Source organism: Xiphophorus hellerii, chromosome 21, assembly GCF_003331165.1.
Source record: "Xiphophorus hellerii strain 12219 chromosome 21, Xiphophorus_hellerii-4.1, whole genome shotgun sequence".
Classification (NCBI taxonomy): domain Eukaryota; kingdom Metazoa; phylum Chordata; class Actinopteri; order Cyprinodontiformes; family Poeciliidae; genus Xiphophorus; species Xiphophorus hellerii.
The window spans coordinates 15,889,618-15,909,881 of record NC_045692.1 but is presented as its reverse complement, the minus strand read 5'-3'; the positions used below and the strand labels follow the sequence as shown (position 1 = coordinate 15,909,881).

The window sequence follows — 20,264 nt, the reverse complement described above, 5'->3', positions numbered from 1 at the left end:
TTTAACTGAAAAGATTAGCTTAATTTGGTGCGGTGCTGTGCTGCTAACATGCATCCCAGGGCTGTTGGAGGGATACAGGAACTCATCCAGCACTTCTAAAACGTTGGACAAGTATGTCAATGAAATAAGACATTACACAGCATTTTCAAAGATTATTCCTGTGAGGAACAGTGTTCCAGGTCATGTTTGTATTTCAGTGTGACATAAACCACAGTTAGAATGTGGTCAGTTTCCCTCTTTAAGAAATGTGTCTTCTTTGCCATCTTTAATTTATCCATACATTAATTTTGTGGGAAAGACCACAAATGAGCTATTAATAAAATAGGGGCGTGCTATTTAAATATTTTTTCCAGTGGCCATATACTTAGCTTAGCAAGTTCACACACTGTTTCATAAATCACACGTGGAACAGGTCCTAATGACTTCTGTGTCCATTTTTGATAAGGTAACAAGGAGGTCTAACACATATTGTCTAGTGTATAATTTTTTTCATCCCATTTTTATCTGAATTTCACAGCTATTTTCTTATTAAAGTAGCTTTAAAAAGAAATAATTTGATATTTTGCTGTAATAATTAACTTAGTCTGTTGCTACATTGTACCCTGCGATTGAGTTAACTGTGTAATTTAATTTAGTGTCAAATTAGGTTAAAGGTACAAGTTCCTGATCAGAGCGCAAAAAGATCTGGAAGAACTTTCTATTGAGATTTTGTTAAAAAAACAAAAAAAAAACAATCTGTCATTGTGCGTTTCTCCTCTGATTCATTTTCCCACGACCTGATTATAGGTTTTGTATTGTGGCCCCAACATGGAATAACTATTAATCGTTTGCAGAAAGTCACTCTTTGTCAGCCTCTGCCATGGGAAAGCTGTAACATTTTTTTTGCTTTTCACATCTGCACAACAGTAAAGCTTCTGTTTCTTTCCTAATATCCCTTTAGAAATAATCACCTGCATTCTTATGATCTCATTAGAAAGTCCATGCTTCCAGCTCCTTTATGGGAAACATAAACCCTTCTACATTGCAGTTCATCCAAATTTCCACTGTTCTTCAGAGCAGATCCAACCAAGCTGGTCCACATTCAAAAACCTCCCAGTCGAACCCCCTATCTGCTCCTTGGACTTGTAAGCTTGGACACAATCCACCCAGCTCATTGAATGGCACACATATACATTAATGTGGGAATACACAGTCAGAAGCACACAGAGGATTTCACAGATAAAGACTGGGACAGAGGCACCAGTGTTCTCAGGAGTGGATCCCCCCCTTCATGGGGGCCCTATTTCATCTCCCACCACCTGCATCACTTATCAGCTCAGGCAGCACTCACCTCCCTCAAGCAGGGCCTCGTGCAGCCACTCAGCTTCACCTGCTACCCTCGAATGCACAGAACTGGACCTGATTTATCTCGTCATTGAATATAAAGAAGCTCAGAGCTGACGAGGACAGTACAGTTTAAAACAGAATGCCACAATGTGAATCTTCTGGTTGAACAAATGCTGAATTGTGGTTTTGCATACTTGAATTGTCAGTTGGTAATAACCGCTACAGCTGATTACTCCTGGCTTGCATGCAGGGCAGAACGAAGCGGGCGAGATATGAGGTGCAGCAAGAAAAGTGAGTGACACATGATTGACTGGCTGCAAAGTCTGGGTCTTAAGCTGCTTATCGCTAGGAGGGATAGAGTCAATTGCAACGCAATCACTTTTTAACAAACTTGTGAGAAAGCCGGCATATTAAAAGAGACATTTAAATGGAGGGGTTGTGCAGGATGAATACGTAGTTAACTTCCTGCAAATGAAAACATTTCAGTCATTTGCATAGGACTGCAATTATAACACATTTTTAAAGTCTCCCCGGCTGCACGGCTGCATCTAAATTTCAAATGAATGATTTATTCCAAAACTTTGAACCACTTCAGTTCTAAGCAAGTAGCATCATGCATTTTTTGTGGTTGCATTACACTTTTTTAGGTTATGTTTCTGTAAGCCAACTGACTTCTAAAATAAAATAATTTTTAAGCTTCATATCACCTAAAAACCATCTGTGTCTAGGCACCATCCAAATCATTTCTGTATGCTTTGTGCTTTCTTGTGTGTTCATGTCCATCGTGTTAGTTGACATAGAAACTTGCCAAAACAGATCTTAGATATGTTATCAACTCATACACACTCTCACATACTAAAATGCCTGAGTTTTACCTTTTTGTCATTTCAGTTCATGCAATTGCATTTCTTAGTAAGAAAGGGGCAGACTGTTATCTTGCGTTACTCCATAGGCACATATAGTGTGATACTATCAGTCAGGAGTTTTGAATATCTGGTAGTTCTTTAAATTCTGATGAAATTCTCAAAATGGCCATGTTTTGTTTGAAATGTCAACATCTGTGAAATAATCTTTCATAGGGTTTATACTGATAAAAACGAGTGCCATCTGATAAAAAAATATGCTAGATGCAATGACATATTTACTTTAGCCATATAATATAATGTAAAAGTGTTCATACCCCTAAAGGTTGTACAAGTTGTGTAAAGGTAACATCACACTTCAATGCATATTACTGGGGTTTTGTGTGAATTACTGACACAAAGCAGTGCATATTGGGAAGTGGTTTTCCACATTTGTTTTACAAATGAGAATCAGAAAACCAAAGCATTCATTTGTATTCTGCTGCCATTTTTCAAAACTAACCTCTTAAAGGAATTACACTTTTTTAGGTTATGTTTCTGTTAGACCTGCACATTTGAAGACAACATTTTTGTGCATTTATTTTTGCAAAATAGCTCAGAAAATGTCTTGTTGCCGATTCTCAATTAGATTTAAGTCTGATTGGGCCATTCTGGCTCATGAAGCCATTTTGATCTAAACTTTTCCAGCTCTGAGTAGGGTTGATTTATCAAACCTGATATTGTCTCCATAATATTAAACAATGAAAAGTCATTGGATGTTAACCAAAAAGATAAATTCTGTGCTCCTCTGTTCAGATGTAAGCTATTTGTTAAAATGTGACACAGCTCAAGACGTGTGAATATATTTTCTGAACAAAGTACTTTTGTGAGTGTAATCTACAGTGTTTGTTTTCATACCATTTGTTTACTTTTTTTTCTCCAAATGACCAAAGAACCACTAGTTGATATGCAGCCTTGCTACACTTGTTTAGATGTTAAACTGGTTATTCACACTGGGTATATGTTATGATTAAATGAACTGTACCCAGAGCACTTCCTATCTTTTATCCAGCAAGAGACCAAATTCCCTTTGGTGATTAAAGCGGTCAAGCCAGAGTGAGTCTGATTCTGCAGTTAGTTTTTAGACACAGAAGGAGAGGGAGAAAATTCCTCCCCCCCTGGCTCCTCGGTTGATGTCCTCTCAGTCACAGCTGTCCGTAGCGTCGCTTTACCCCTCCCTCAGAACTCTGCTGTTGCCCCAGCAAATGTTGTCAAGGGAAACGAGCCGACATCTGAGCCGAGGGCTGGATTGGCTTACACCTACTCTGGCCTATGAGTTAATGAAGTGCACACACTGCTGGAGATTACTGGCAGTCACGAACAAAGTCACAGCTAAACCAAAAAGCACAGCAACAGACACACCAGTCCGGTAAGAAGCACTTAGTGTTTTAATTAATAAATGACAGAGGAAATATTAACAACTTGTTTCTGGTCTTATGTTTGCAACAGATGCTTTGTTTCATACACGCACATATTTTGACAACAAAACATTGCATAAGTGGGGGGGGGGGGGTTCAACAGCACCCCCTGGTGGGGAGGGAAGAGGCAGATCTTTCTAAACAGAGCTATTTTTTGTTTGATAGAGATAGCTCAACAGGTAAAACAATATTGTGGATTCATTAGGTTACAAATAGATAGAAGCTTTTATTTATCATTTTTGCTGATGGATGGAGATGTGGTTGGCCTCTGAACGTCTAAAGCAAAAGTTGCACAGCTCATCTCTTTCCTCCTCTCTGTTTTTTATTTTGCTGGCTGAACAATGCGGGAGGAAGACTGAGGGGGAGGACAGTGAATGATCCCTAAAAGCACAACTAGCGACGTTACACTTGTCTAATGTAATATTGACTTCTACAAGGAATATAGAACATCTCCTTATGACTGACTGCGCATGTAGAGTTTTAATGACATCGTCTATTCAGTAAGGATGTAAACTTTGCACTCCATTTAAAGATTTACACCTGTCAACTTCTCAGGAGGAGCTTCGCCAGGAGGCAGTAAACAAAAAAAATCAATTACTGCTGCCAATAGCCTCATTTAACACTTGGTATTTCTTCTGTAGCCATTTTTTGTCTTTAAGTAGCCCACATCCTCCTTTGGAGCTGCTTTGGTATACTAGTCACTCATTACTCCCATATGCTGATGCTCAAGTAAACACACACCATGTGTCTGTGGCTCATCTTTTGGCCCTGTGCCTTCCTGTTAATGCGGGTATGTCAGGGCAGAAAGTCTGGAAAGTCTTGTGTATCTGATTATACACACTCACACTGATAAAGCACACATAGTATCTTAACTTGAATAATAGCTGCACTAACAGTATGTAACGCAGAGATTTAATTTGTAAGTTTTAGACTTAGATCTCTTTGTGATCTTAGTTAAAGGGATGGTTCATAATTTCTGAAGTGAAGTTATGATAAATGGTTATAATAGGTAGTAGCCTATTTGCAGTAGGTCATTCTGTCTGTGCTTTCATGATGAATCCAGATTACTTGGGTTTGAAGGATCAAGTCTAAGGCAGACTTCCACCATCCTTAACAACCCCAAACTCAAAAAGTTCATAGAACCTCTAAACCATTGCAATATTTGCATTCGGTGCTTATTTACAGAGAAGCCAATGATTATTTGCACATCAGATTGAGATTGGAGGTGGTATGCCACCATGGATCTTCCTGTGTCAAATATGTTTTGAAGTAGCGAGTATATAAAGCAACTCTGGTCAAAGAAACGTAACACAGTATTAAAAAAAACAAAGTTATAGAAGTTTAAAAGAATGCTAATTCACCAACATGTTTTTTTCCTGCAGACAATGGCGTAATGACGTTACAATCTTAGTGCGTGTTTCACAAAAGAAGGTTATCGGTAGCGCATTGTCATCCTAGAAATACTCATCTGCTTCTCTGTAAATAACCACCCAGTGCAGAAAGCGCAAAGGCAGAAGTCTGCTTTGATCTTGGCCTCTCTGTGACTACATTGGATCTGTGTCAAATAAAGATGCCAGATACAGTGATCCACCACACGTCAGATTTGACTTTTTAACATAATCTCATTTCAAAAATTCTGATCTATCCTTTTAAATAGTTTGGAACAGGGACATATTTATAGCAGCATATAGATGTTTAATTAATTTGTGACTCAGCAGATCACCTAAGCATAGACAAAATAAATGAACAGACATCATATGTCTGTTCATTTATTTTGCTCTGAAATAAACCAATATTCTGAAATAAAACAACATTTACAAGTTATGTGAGTTTAATAAAGGAAACTTACTTGAAAGACATTGCTAAACACAGTAAGACCATTTTCAGACATGTTGACTTAAAACTGATATAATTCTTCTTAATTATTACATAAGGTATTTATTTCTCCCTTTAAATAAGCAGTTGCATACAAAGGTTAAAACTCAATGTGTGAAATATGTACAGTATATGTCTGAGAATTTTAGTTTCATACTTTGTGCTTTAAAAAAGGAAAGCCAATATCTTGATCTGAAGAAAGATATTTCCGTCAGTAGATTTTGAAGGTATGAATGTGTTGAGTGACTTTGAAATATGCGGCAGAGCAGCATTGCCTTATGAAGCTGCATCCTTGGAAACATGTTGGTCATATTTGTAATGTAAGCTTATTTATTCTCACAGGCTACTTCTACAATTTAATGCTCTTTCTGGTAGCTTCAATGTTCAGACAGTTTGGTCAGACAGTTTGGTGAATGTAAACAAATCAAGAGCATAGAATACATGTATCAGCATTAGCAATGAATTCTTTCAGGTCTTGAAGGAGCCTAAATGTTCCTCCATTTTGGGGTTCACATGGCCAAAATGAATGGTCATGCAATGCCAAAACGCTGAGAAATTTCTCTCTGCTTTTTTAAAATTTTGGTTTCATAGATAGGAATATACGTATTATTCAACTGCTGTGGAAGAACAAACAAGATCTGGACCACAGTAAAGTGGTGTGCTTTTTCTGCAAAGGTAGTTTTCTGGTGCTTGGAAATTTTTGTGTTTAGTTTGTTTGGAAACTTTAATTCCTTCCATGCCTTGTCTCCTCACAGACTTTTTCATCACAGAATCAACTTTTGTCACTCAAAATTAAATTTCCAAGAGAGACCAAGTACAATTCTGATGAAGGTCGTACCTTCTACCAGCTTAGATATGTTCTACATCATTTCCTATGTCTATCTTTATTTACAGAGCCATTTTGATGAGGGTAACACAAAGTGATTTACACAGGATAAAAATATAAGGCAGTAAAAAAATAACAAATCAAGCAAACCAACAAGAATATAATAATGAATTATAAAATTCATTATTTTCATATGTTAATGCTAACTATTGTAATTCATTACTTTGTGTTTGTGATACAGCTCCGTGTGAGGTTATCCCATCTCTGATTACTTAATAAACACTGTAACTATAGCAGAGAACCATTATTGGTTTCATGGCTTCAGGGTATTGCCATGTGAGCCCTGCTTTTATTGCACACAACAGATCTTTGTGTCCAGCTGCATAGTTATGGGACAGTAATAGCAGGGGAGAGTGGGCGTGTGCACACTGAAGCATTCCTCCATAAATAAGTGACAGACAGAAAGTCACTGCAAACAGAAGGACTGCCCTGCTGTTCATTGAGCAAGTGCCCCATGTTGTCTTTCAATTGAGATGGCCATCATTTACTCAACGGTGACAGCTGGGCAGAAGAGAATCACATTCTTGAGCCACTACAGTTTGACATAATTCACTTCCAGGTCTCTTGTGACACCCTAAAAGGAGGATATCTTTTCTTCCCTTTGTGGTCTGAAATGCTGACAGCGAAAAGTGCAGCCACGCAGGTTGTTGGGACGTAAGGTTGTAATTGTTGGTTTGGGGAAACTGCTTTGATTATAGGTTTGATTTTGGAAAGACTAACCTGTTGGTTTGGGATGATGTATTTGCCATTGTCAAGACTGAGGAATTTTGACACATAAACACTAGCATTGCTTTCAAATCATAGAATTTTTTGGGAGTAACTTAACTTTTAGATGTAACTCCAAAATAACTCTTTCCCGGTGTAATAACATTCATTTTTCAAATCCTCGGGTCACAACTGAGACCATACAAAATTCTGAAATACATTTCAGTCAGTTCTGTCATTAGAAATACTCCATATACTTATTTGAAAATGTGCTAATTTAATTCAGTCATTGTCAATCATAACATTTTTAGGAAAACTGCCTGTCAGCAAAAAAAGAACAATAAAACCTGCATACACGCTGGTTAATTAGACGCTAAAAGCAACTAATTTTTTTCAGACAAACCCTGTATTGGGAGGGATTCTATTAAAGGTTTATTTTTGCAACACCCAAATGACTAGATATTGCATTTTTATACTATTATTTTGCCGGGGCTCCATTTATCTGATTTACAGACTGTAAAATGTATTTTAGGTCAGTTTTATGCAAATCATGAAGGCCATATACTCCCTACAACCAGAGCAAGATTTATATGGATACGGTTATGTAAGCACTGTGTTAAAGCTTATAGCCAGGAATGTAGTTTCATGTTATCCTAGCTCCAAGAGTCATAGTGGGGGAGAAATATGTCTTAAGTATTTCTGCAAATAATGAATACTACAGAGTACAATGAACCTCATCAGCATTGCATCAGCTCCGCAGTATGACCAAATGACACTACCCCCCTGTGGCCTGCTAATTCTCAGCCAGTTGTGAGCAAGTTCCCAAGCATGTGGGTGGATGAAAGAGGCAAGCTCGTCCTCATGTGGTTGACATTACAGGTCAGCTGCTGCTTTGTGGGTTCTTTTCACCCCAGAAGTTTTGATTACACAAGCCACAAACTGGCTCATTGATCCTATCACGTTTTGTTGATAAAACTACATTACTTTGTTCCTTCTGCTGGTACATTCAGACTGGGTCACCTTACATCAGCAACTGCAGAGAAACCGATTTACAAACAGATGCAGGCCTTTTCTGTTAAAAATGTAGGTAACAGTTTGTTTCAATTGAAGACAACATTGCCTACTGGACTGGCATGTGTCTTTTTCTGTCCCATACATCAAATGAGTTGATTAAATAATAGCCGACTGCATATGCTGAGAGCAGTTTGTGATGTGTTCAGAAGTAGATAATGACACATTGGGATGTGTTCTAGCATCTGGTGCCCCCCCTCAATATAGATAGAAAACTTAATGAGACACAGCCTGCAGACAGAATCCTGATCAAGAACAGATTGCAGGCAAACGCGTGAGGGTTCATGTCTGTCAGTCAATCTGACACCTGTTAGTCTCTTAGTATATGGTGATAGTTCCTGCTCTTTATCTATTGGGTTTTGTTTATTTTTTTTTCCATTTTGAATTCAGTCTGTGATCATTCCAAAGCAGCAGTAGAGCCTTTAGCCGGAGGGGTGAGGGTCTGGTCGCTCTGTGTCCTGGAATGCAGTTGACTTTCTAAATCCCCACTAGTCTATCCTGGGGCAGAGGGGCAGGGCCTATCTCCGGCCCCCTTTTTTTCCACGTGAGCTGCATTTGGAATCTGTAAGCCTGCCGAGAGTTGGTCCTCCTAGCTTGGACTTCTTTTTTTTTTTTTTGAAAGGTTGATTTTATAGAGCAATGGAGAAAGGAATTGCTGATGAACCTAAAGATTGCTCACTTAAGGAAGGTAATGAACTTTTTGATATGCCTCCCATATATTATTTCACATCTTTCACAGTATTTGAGTGTTTTCTTTCTACTGAGTGTAATTTTGCTAGCAGTGGGGAAACTGTTTTGGGAGTTAAAAATAGTATTGGAGTACATGAGACATGCTGTGACATGAGCAGGGTGGAGGTTTGGGTGGATGACGCAAGACCACTTAGTTTTTATTGTTTCTTTTTTTTCAAATTTATACCTGCTTTTGTAAAAAAATCATAGGTGAAAACAAAGCAGACAGTACAAACAAAAATGTGAAAGCTGCAGTCCTCTGGATAGATTCTCAATCTTTCAGTGCTTAGACAAGTCTTCTGGATTTTATTTGTGTGTCGTGACAATATTTCACATCTCATCTCAGAGGCTTCTTCAGTTCTGGCGTACTTCAGTTATTAGTAGGTGTGTATATACTACAGCTGTTAAACCTACAGCAAGGTTACAGCAGAAACTTTGAAACAGTTTCAAAGTTTCTGAGAGGGTAAGATTAGAAAAAAAATAAAGTCATTCCCGCATTTGTGGTACACTGTGTGCTTTTAAGGTTTTACAGGCAAAAAGTGTGGCAACTCTCTGGAAATTATTAATTCAACTGTTCATGGGCTGAAATCTGCAAGAGGTGCTTTATTTTACCCTTTGAAAGGTACAGATTGTATCTGCCTATAAAACAAGAAAGCAGATAATTTCAAGATATTGCATTTCTACCCTCTGACACATTTTCCAAGGCACTGTGACAGCTTTTCAGTTCCAGATTGATTTTAATATGTGAAAATAAACTTAAATTATAACAGGTTTTTGACAAATTAGTCTGGTAGTTCAAAGACTGTTGGTTTTATTCCAGCTTCCTTTACACAACTTGTTAAAGTATCCTCAAGCAAGATACCAAACTCCTGATCTGCAAATAAGTGTGCGAATGTGTGTCTCGTTGTGAATGTGGTTTTTTGTGGAGCAACAAGTCTACATAAACGCCGTTCACTAACTATTTCAGCCAAAAACAGACCCAATGAAATATTACCTTGGTTACAGTGACTTGAGCTACCTGTTTTAAAATTCTACAGAATAGTTGTTTATCCTGGATTTGTGGGTTCAGACTTTTACAGGAGACATTACAAGTTAGGATTCTACTTGCAGGTGGAATTGATTAAAATAGTAATTGTTCAGAGTTTTGACTCCTTGTCTCTCTGTTTCCCTTTGCTGTCTCAGAACAAACCAAAAGCAACCTGAAGGTGACCTCCCCAGAGGACACTGAACATGTAAGCCGCAGGCAGGCGTCTCCAAATGGGACAGCTTCTACAAAAGGGGATGCCAAAGGCAACCGCACTGTCCCTCGAAGGCACACATTAGGTGGGGCCCGCAGCTCCAAAGAGATCCTGGCCATGCAGCCCTCAGATATGGACAAGAAGAGGGAGGCCTTCCTGGAGCACCTGAAGCAGAAATACCCCCATCATGCCTCAGCAATCATGGGCCATCAGGAGAGGCTGAGAGAGCAGGTCAGTGGGTTTAAGGAGGTTTAAATTAACTCCAGCAGAAACAGGAGTTGATTTATGTAACGTGTATGATTTATGTAAACAATCTCCTTTTACACTAAACAATGCTTTGGAATTTTCTTTAAGCAAAAACAAGCAGGTATTTACAGTGACTAGCAAAAGTAGGCATACCCCTTGAACATTTTCATATTTTCTCATGTGACAACAGTCCACTTTAATCTACTTTATTCAGATTTTATGCATAATTAAGAAGAAGGAAAATGATACACTAGCTTTGGACAACTAAATGCTGAAACTTTAGGAAGTTCTTTCTTGTTAAAAGCTTTGAATTCTTTAAAGTCTTGAAGCAAATCCTCACTTGAGCTCTGGCTATATGTTTGTCTCCTATCCTGCTGTAAGGTTAAACATAAATGAAACTTGGAGTTTGAAAATAAGACCATATGAATACATTTGCAAGACACAGTAAGACTTAACAATGGGATAACTGTCTCTCTTTGTAAATACAAAGTAACTCAGAAGTTGTCTGCAATATGTGGACGATTGTAACTGTTTCTTAGTTATTTTCTGCACGTATTAGTCAGTGCACAGCTGTTTAAGCGGATGGTGAAGTCAACATCTGAAGTTGATAAATTGTGTGATACATTAAGCTTTGAGTAGGGTTAGTGGCCATTACAGCCTCTTACAGGTTTGGTGCCCATATGTGCCTTAGCTGTGGTTAAGTTAAGCCCTGTCTTTTGTTGCCAAATAGATCTGGAACAGCTGCAGTGAAACCAGACATTAGACATAATGCCTGATGTGACCTAAGCTAAAGAAAACCCCACTTGATAGTTTTGTTCCCACCAACCTTTAAAAATAGGGGAAGCATGGAAGAAATTATTTACATCCTGAAATACAAAACATACAATAACCTAATATCGGCAATAAAAATGGAAAACAAACAAGCAAACAAAAAAACATACAGATGGAGAAATGCACCACAGGTTTAGCTGAATCATTTAGATCAAATTGTATTTTATTTTTATTTAATTTATGTCTGAGGACGGGCATGACTATGGGAGAAGACGGATTTTGAAACCACAATCCACTATATATGTCATTTAAATGTCATTGTATTTCAAAGAGTTGCATGCACTCTCTCAAGTTTCCTCTTTGGAAGAGAAATTCTTCCAGCCCCACACTGAACATTTGCTATGACATGTTTTCTCATCATGCTTCATGGTTAACCTATCTGTGATGTTTGTTGTCAGAAAAGTTCATATTTAGCCTGCTCTGATCACAGGAGATGCTATTCTAGTTAAACTTCCGTAACTTTTCTCAAATCTCCTTACTTTAGTGATGGTAGGACTCATGGGGTTCTATTTTGGCACGTCGCCTAAGCAAACGATTGACATATGGATGGCATCTAATAGTCTTTATGGAGACTTGTAGCCTTAAGATGCCATTCTATGCTTCTGCTCTCCCAGTGGAGTTTGGAGATTTTTGTACCTTCTTCCTGCTCTTCATGCAGACTGACGACAAGTTTAGTTCCTCATTTATTTTTCTTTGCAGTGTCGTCATATTTATGCATCAGGGAAACTGAGAGAAGTAAATGTTTCCAAATGTTCTAAATGCTTAATTTGTGTTTAGTTTTAAATGATTTACTATGGATGCTGACTATTTTGCCTCTGGTGATTTTATTAAAAATATTTTTTTTTTAATGTTTTTTTTGTTTGTTTTTTTTCCTCTTGTTGAAAAATGGACTGAGATTTTTGTGCCGTTATTATGCTACAGCCAAGAAAGTTGCATTTATTTTAAAGGTCTTTACTCATCTTTTCTGGGAGAGGTAAGAAACGTGTCCATGTCTGAATTTGTGAAAATAACAGCTGTGTAAAGGGCTTTTGTTTAGTTTTAAATTATGCTGATTACTTTTCTTTGTATACTGCAATGAATCTCAAAACTATTTCCTTCCTCCTTTTTGCCGCGGGTAATATTCGAGGTGCATCCAATAAATCTGCCTGTCATTGTTCCCTCCCACATCTGTAGTGAAAGAGTGTTATGAAGTATAGCAGAAAACATGCAAATATCAACAGTTCAAATTGGCCACATACTGTATGCTCCTGCTTTAATCACCTTATTTGACTTCTCTTCAGTTTCAGGCAGACTGATATACTCTAAGAGACACAATAATGGAGAATATATATTTCCCAGTTTTGTTTCTGAGTTTTTGGAGGTTATAAAGTTGTGTCATGTCTTTCAACACTCTGATATATCTGGGCTAGAATCAAGGTGAACATTTCACCTCACCTGGTCATTCTCTGCCTGTTTGCTTTTGGTCAGAGGACACTAAAAGGATGAGCAAACAGAGGGTTTGTAGCCAAAACAATTCAGGTAATGGTAAGATAGTTACTGAGTTATGGGGTAGCTCCAGGCGAGGGTGCAAAGCATTGTCCAAGAGGGGTTTTGTCAGGCAGCCTTTACACGCACAGTGAAACCTTCTTCCACAACAACATCATAGACTCTGACATATGCAAATCTACAGCCAGTGAAGATAATAGGACAACACCAGCCCATTTGTTTACATCTATCTGAGTCTAGTCAGAGTTTTCCCGTCATCCAAATATAGATAAATATACAAATCGTGTTGTTTATTGAATTAAAAATAAAGGGAAGAGAATACTTCGAGTCGGAAGGAGTCAGACAGGTAGGATCAGCTCCGGACCGGGGTGGAGTCAGGGTTGCCATAGGGACTCGTGATGTCACAGCTGAAGGGCTCAGTTTACGTGTAGGTGCTTGTAGGAGAGAACTGGCTCGATGTGAGAGGAGCAGGAGAGCTCTGCTTGAACGGGCTATGGACCTAAAGGTGGTTTGGAGGGATATGGTTCTCTGCACGTAAAGTCCGGCAGTAATTAAACTGAAAAGGAACTTTCTGAAATTATTTGAGCCAACAGGAGTACATGCGCCCGGATCAGAAGCAGTAAAGGTAGAGTACATCGAGATTTGCGATGTCTTTCTAGTCAGCAAGTGCAGCTGAAGTCGTTTCAGTTGCTACTGTGTTGGAAGTTTGAGCTGGAAGAGATCACACCGATGCATGTTTTTGTTGCGGTTTTCTAACACAGCAGTGCGCCAGCCTTAAGCTGTTTTGTTTTTTCTTCTTCTTACCGAACCATGCTGTCACAGTTTGCGCACAAGTTTTACTTGCAGAAAAAAATTCCAGCTGCTGTATGACTTAATTGATAATTCGTTTGAAAGACCTATTGAGGTAAAAAAAAAAAAAAAAAAAAGATCAAAACGATGCGTTCACCTTCAACTTAATTGCAAAATAAGTCACATTATGATCGCGCGTTTTGGGGTCTGCAATAAGGCTACATGTTGCGTCTTGCATGAAAATAATTGTGATGACATAGTAATGACGAGTAGTTGCTTGAAATATTGACTGCTGTGTACTTGTTTATATGCTACCAGAAAGTTTTTAAATGGGTTTCCTGTTGAGGGCCCCAAACAGTCTTAGAATGGCAAAACAAATAAACCCCAATGCCTTGACTGCATTTGTTTTAAATGGACATTCTATAAAAATAAATAAATGGGAAATGACCTGTACTTGTTTAGCGATTTATCAAGTCCAGAGCAACCCCAAAGCGCTTCACAGTACATTCAGGCAAATGGTGGCAAGTCACACTGTAAAACGGTTTGGTACAGACCCCACATCACTGCAGATGTATCACCCATCTGCACCAATCCCATGGGCTTGTTCACAAATAAGGGAAAAATAGAGCGGGAGATTGATAGCTGGATGGTGTTGTGTATGGTAATAGTTAATACTCCCCAAATTCCCTTTTTTGTAGTGTCTCACCTTTTTTGTTGTTGCTGCTCAACTTCTTTGCCTTTGTAATTTTGACATTTTTAGACATTGTATTGAATCAAGTGTAAAACATTTTTTATAGATGAAGACTGATGCTAGATGGGATGTCTATAACATGTTCAGAATTGTTTAATTTGTTTTGGCTCTAATGGTCTATCATTATCTCAGTTTTACAAGACCAGATGCTTGCTGCCTACTTACAGGAAGCCCCAAGCTCCTTTCTTTTATTTTGTATCTAAATATACTTTGGGTCATTCCAAGTACATGGATCGTTGAGGATGTAGCCCAGTATCCTCAGAAGAGGTCATTTCTGATAATATTACTTTAATCTAAGTTTAGATAGTGTAAAAAAAACAAAAAGTGTTGTTGCTTTTAAAGTTCATCAACCCAGAGATTAGAGGCACAGCTAATGCTGATTGCAAGTTTGTTATTCAGATTGGTGAGATGGAGCTTACTGGTGATTACTTTGAATTTATTACAGGATATTGCCATAAGGCAGGCAAATACAAGTATGAATATTTGACAAGTGAATTCGGGGTTCATGAATAGAGGAAACCATGATTGCAAACTGTGCTTGGCATAATCTGATTGGCGTTCTCAAGAGGAACGCAATCAGTAACTGCTAACAGATGCAGTAGAAAATGAAAACAAAGTACAAACAAAGAGTTTATTGCAGCATTTGTCATCTTGCATCCCGGGGAGGTGTTATTCAGCTTCAAGACAAAACAAGCAGAAAACAAGCCTCACAGTAGCACTGCTGTGTGAGCGATAGAGTGGAGGATTTGTTGCCTTTCCCATGCAGGTGTAAAGATGCCGGCCATACAGGAAAAGCCGCATCAGTGGCAGTGCATGCTTCAGAGGTGAGAATGAAATGTCTGCTTGGGTTTGAGTTACACAGGCGGAAGTTTTATCAAGGTCAGCCGGAGGTTGGAAAGATAATATCATGGGAGCCGGAAAAGTTGATGACCCTTGTATTTTCTGAATGGCTGCCCTAACACTGACTCAAATGAAGAAACTGATGAGATACTCTTTTTCTACAACAAAAGCAAGTGGTTTAATCTCCTCCACTCCTCATAACCCCCCTCCTTCTCCAAACACCTGGAAACCTCCCAAAGGGAGATGAGATAACTTCCCACTGGCCCAGACTGCCACACATCCTCTTCACCCTTCTGCCTCTGCCCAGGGGCGACGACTGCGACTAAATGAGCTGCTTGACCGATCACAAACACACACACAGACACAAAATCCAAATTCCTTCCTGTGGCTGTGTCAGTTTCTGTGCGTGTGATGAGCTGTGAACAGGTTTTTGAACAGAATGAAGCAGATATTTTGGAGCATCTAAGTGCCTTTGTGTTCAAAAGGCAGACAAACTGACCGAAAGTAAATTAAATTCGCCTTTATTCACCTTTTATCTCCCCCACCATCATCTTCACTTTGCATTATGGTGAGAGAAACTTTTTTGGAATCAATTTTCCAGGTTTTTCATAATTGCACAAACTATGTGAGCTTAGGTAAGAAAATATTTTGTTGGAGCTATTTTCTGACTTATAAACCCTCATTTGCCTTACTTGAAAGTTATGTCTCTGTATCTTTCCAATTTTGAAGAGTAGGTAGGACAAATGGGCCTTTGTTTCACATTGTATTAATGCCCAAGAAAAACAGGAAGTTAAACTAACCCAAAAATCCTTGGCACTCTTAACATATCAAAAGTGAAGTATACTTAAAGTATACTCTTTAATTAAACTGGTTCTATAGAAATTGTTGGGGGCACAAATTACTGTAGTAGGCCTTTTAATCATTTCAATTACTGTAGTCAATTATTTCTTAAGGTGAAAATCACGCCAATTATAGTGATTTTCCAAATTGTTTCATTGAGATTTTTCCTTTCTTGTACAAAGAAAGGTTAACTGATTTAAGGGCTTTTCACATATTTACCAGTGATACAAAGAATGTGGAAGGCTTTCTTCAGTATTTCTTGTTTTCCAGGTCACAAAGCTTCATGCTTCTATCCAAACATTTGCTAGATTGTGTATGTTAGAAGATGAAAGTATTAACTCTGAATTATGTCACTTTGGAGATCAACAAATCAATGTCATTGGAATATCACTTGAAAAACAAACTGAAGAAAGAGTTGATATTTTTTCTTATTTAAAATATTTTTAAATTATTCTGTTGTTTGAATTAGTATGAACATAAAAACTGCATTCAGTGCTTATAAATTAAAATTTTTATTTTTGCTGACAAGGATATTTCCATAATTTTTTATCAATCAATCAATCAATCAAATTTTTATTTGTATAGCACATTTCAGCAGCAAGGCATTTCAAAGTGCTTATGTGCTTTATGTTAACTTTTCCTCTAATGTTAGATCTGCAGTGATCATATATAATATTTTTTCGGTATGCTTTGCTGAATGAACATGCACATTGAAACTGATAAAGGTCTGACTGATAGTCAAAAGCAGCTCTGTTTTCTTATGATGTTGCTTTATATAACAGGTTGTAATCATTTTGCTGTTGTTTTATTGAGATCAAAGCTGTTGTATTTCAAGGAAACTTTTGCTTACTTACTACCTTTAGTGTGTTTTGTCTTCTGTATATGCATTTTTCTGAAGATGTTTAATGTGTCATAATCTGCGGTTTAAGTTAATTTCTTCCTTATAGTTTGCCTAAGATTGTGTTGAAGCAATACTCCAGAGCATTTTGGGGTAGATTTCCTACTTCTATACCTTCAGCTTAAACTTTTCCTAAATATCCAGACCCATTTGGAACATGGTGTGACGTTATTTTAAACTCCGCAGTTATGCTTTTGGATTAGGTTTAGAAGGTGGAACTTGGACGCCCTCATAGATAAATTGAGCACACTTTATGTGGAAAAACAGCTGGATTTAGTGCAGTAGCCAGTAAAAAAATACTTGCTGGTCTTTTTGTCATTTTATTGTTTTGAACCACTGTAGTCTTGGACATGTGCTGTGGGAAAATAGATTACAACAATGCAACATTTCATAACCTTTTTTCACCTAAAAGGTGATTAGTGATGGTAGTGATTTTCCTAAAAAGAATCTATTAATAGTTAAGTAATCTCGAACAGATTTTGATTGATTAGCCGTGAATCTATGAAGCAGGAGAATATAAAGCTTTTGATGGGTACATAAATGGTAAACAGTGCCCTTAAAGTGCCTATGCTTGTACAGACCATGTTATAGAGTATATCTGCATCTGAAAAGAGGATCATAAATTCATTGCACCACTGAAAAAAGACCTCACCGTACCACATTTTTTAGCAGCTTAATCCATGTTTGAATATAATAAAAACTTTGAAAATGGGAGTTTAGAAAGTAGAGACAGTTTTTAAAGCCTCCACCTGAGTCTTTTTTAAGCAACATTTGGTCAGCCTCCCGCATTCTTTTCTCTGTGGGTTCCTGGCTCCGCTACACTCTTGCCTCACAGATTCAAGGTCAACAAGATAATGCTGACTCCAAGTGCAGCGTTCTGCAAGAGATTGGAACATGATTAAAGAAAAGTTGAACTGAGCTGGGATTAGTCTTGGGATGGAATCGCCTCTGGTTTTAAATACAAGCTAAACCCAAGATAACTTACCGTACTTATATCCAGTGCTGCCTCAGTATCCCTGTAGGACTTCACAGAATAACTCATTTAAATATAAAAACAGGAACTTTTAAAATCCTAGTAAATGGTTTCATGTTATTCTGTTGTTTGTTACATTGTGCCTTGAATGCAGTAGGTTAATTATAGATAACTTTAATTTTATTTTTAGTTGATTTTTTTTTACAATACATACAAAAAGTTTGGATTGCATTTTGATGTGAAACCTCTGAGTGATAAATCTTTTTAGGGTGTGCTGCTTGGTGTGCAAAAAGTACAATGATACATGTTTGGACCCAAACATCACCTTTCAAATCAGCAGGAGATGTTCTTGCTGCCGCTTCTACATAAAATGACGATCGGAGAAAAACAGGACGCAGAAAGATGGAGATGTCTATTTGATGACTGGATCATTAACCAGGATGTTTTGTTGGGGAATAGGCTTTGTTTTTAGGGGTGCGGTACCCCAACTGAGAGGACAAGTGGCGCCGAAACTGTGTCTAATCCCAGTGTCATTGGAGGGGTGGGGAGTTTTAAGCTGCTCTGACAGAAGGCCCTGATGGACCTGCCACTGACCAATGCTGATAATGAGGCAAGCCAGACAGAATTTTACACGCTGTCTCAAACGCAACTCCAGTGCACTAATCAGACCAGCTAATCAGGTCTGAGCTCTTCTCTGTGCCCAGTTCTGCAGCAAAAACAGAGCTGTATTACCACTGGCTTAAGTTAACAACAGCAGTCTGACTTGGAGCTGCTCTACCCCAAAAAGGCATGCAAAGGTGACAAGGATCCTAACAAGTTTGGATCATCTTGACAGGCAAAGGCAGTGACATTTTTAACCTTGTGCCCTTACGCTCCTTTGGCGCACCATGAATGCCATTTGTCAACATAGGAGCCTTACTGGCTAGTTATTTAACATATTTCTTCAGCTTGTTTGCCCTTTTTCAAAACCTACTGTTTAAACTACGCCAACACAAAGAAAGCAAAGAGGCAATTACATTAATTAACAAAAAGTTTTTTAATTTATGATGATTCCGACTAATGCATTTTGAATTGAAGAGTAATAATGGAATCACTCTGGAGTAAAGATGACTTGCATTAATTATTTCTGAATTTATGGTTATGGTTCTGGCCATGTTACTAAGCAATGGTAGAAGTAAATGTTGTGGCTGAGGCTCAACACCAGCATAAGTCTGCAGTGGAAAAGTACATCTGAGTACCAACAGTGAACAGGGCTTATATCTGACAACATATAAACCAGTGGCTTATAACTTTAATTTTAGTGGCTTTGTTAAACGTAGTCAGATTTGGCAGTGGTTGGATTGAGTTGTTTTGTTAGTCATTGGTATTTAGTATTGGTATTCAATGCTGTGGCATAATCTCACACTGAACATTTTAGAAAAACAATAATTAATCTCAGTACATTAAATCAGAGGTGGAAAAAATCCAATGTGCAGACACAAAGTAACTGTTTTGAAGCCACAATTCTTGCTACTCCAACCAATTTCTACAACACTTTTTAAGGAAGCCATTTTTGTGATTTATTTTTAACACTAAGTTAAAAGCAAAATGTAGGGATTTTTAAATAGTGATTCCAAAAGGTCATGCTTCCCTAGAGTATAAATACAATGTGACATAAGATCTATTTCTATTGGTCTTATGTCTTTATAGAAACACAAAATGTTTCCCATTTTATGTTTCCCTTCAAAATGGGAAACACAAAAGAACATGCCATTCACACAAGGCAGACATTCATAGGCCAGAAATTATGTACTCCCCTTAAGTTTTCTGCTGTTGGAGCAATAATTAACAACCTCTAAAACTGGTTTTGCAAAACCAGTTGTTTTGCAAAATAGTTTGCAAAACAACTGGAACTGTGACAAACAAGGCTGGATGACGACCAAGCAGTAAAAAATAGAGAAAATCTCCTAAGTTCAAGACAACTGCAGCAATAGAGTAGCTTCTTAAGAATACTAAGTAAGCTTTACCAATTTACTTTTAAAGCATAAGCAAATATCTTAATGTTGGCAAGAATCGTTGTGGGCACTGTATTTGAATATATAGGTTGAATTTTCCCCCTTTACCTCCAATCTATACCTTTGGTATGCAAGTCTATCCTACATCTGGACCCATTCCTTTGCGTCAAATGAATGAGCCTCACTTCAAAAGACGATTCAGAGATGAAGGAGTACCGGGATGATTTCACAGCTCTGAGCATCTGGCTCAAACCTATTTTGATCCTCTGTATTTTATTTCCCGCTGGCTCGCTCTTGGTGAAGATAAAGGGATGGGTTGGCAGCACAGCAGCTGAATTATTTAACGTCAAATAAGCTGCATTCATAAGATATTTGAAATACGTTTTCCAACTAATAAAATGAGCGCACAGATTTGTCTTGCACTAAGCAAGATGACATGGATGATAGGAAGCACCTGTAATTTGCAG

The 20,264-nt window shown here is 38.0% G+C and overlaps 1 protein-coding gene across 23 annotated transcripts in view; it reads left to right on the top strand.

Moving 5' to 3' along the window:
- The window catches only part of kiaa1217 (KIAA1217 ortholog), a 118,888-nt gene that overhangs the window by 52,520 nt on the left and 46,104 nt on the right, over positions 1–20,264 (top strand). For 19 of the 23 annotated variants that reach the window (XM_032551773.1, XM_032551769.1, XM_032551764.1 and 16 more), the window contains exon 2: positions 10,095–10,381. In XM_032551773.1, coding sequence (XP_032407664.1) covers positions 10,095–10,381 — 287 coding nt within the window. Of the gene's footprint in view, positions 1–8,852; positions 8,872–10,094; positions 10,382–13,148; positions 13,338–20,264 lie in introns of those variants that run through there. The other 4 variants (XM_032551780.1, XM_032551779.1, XM_032551774.1 and 1 more) reach the window with 3 other exon arrangements.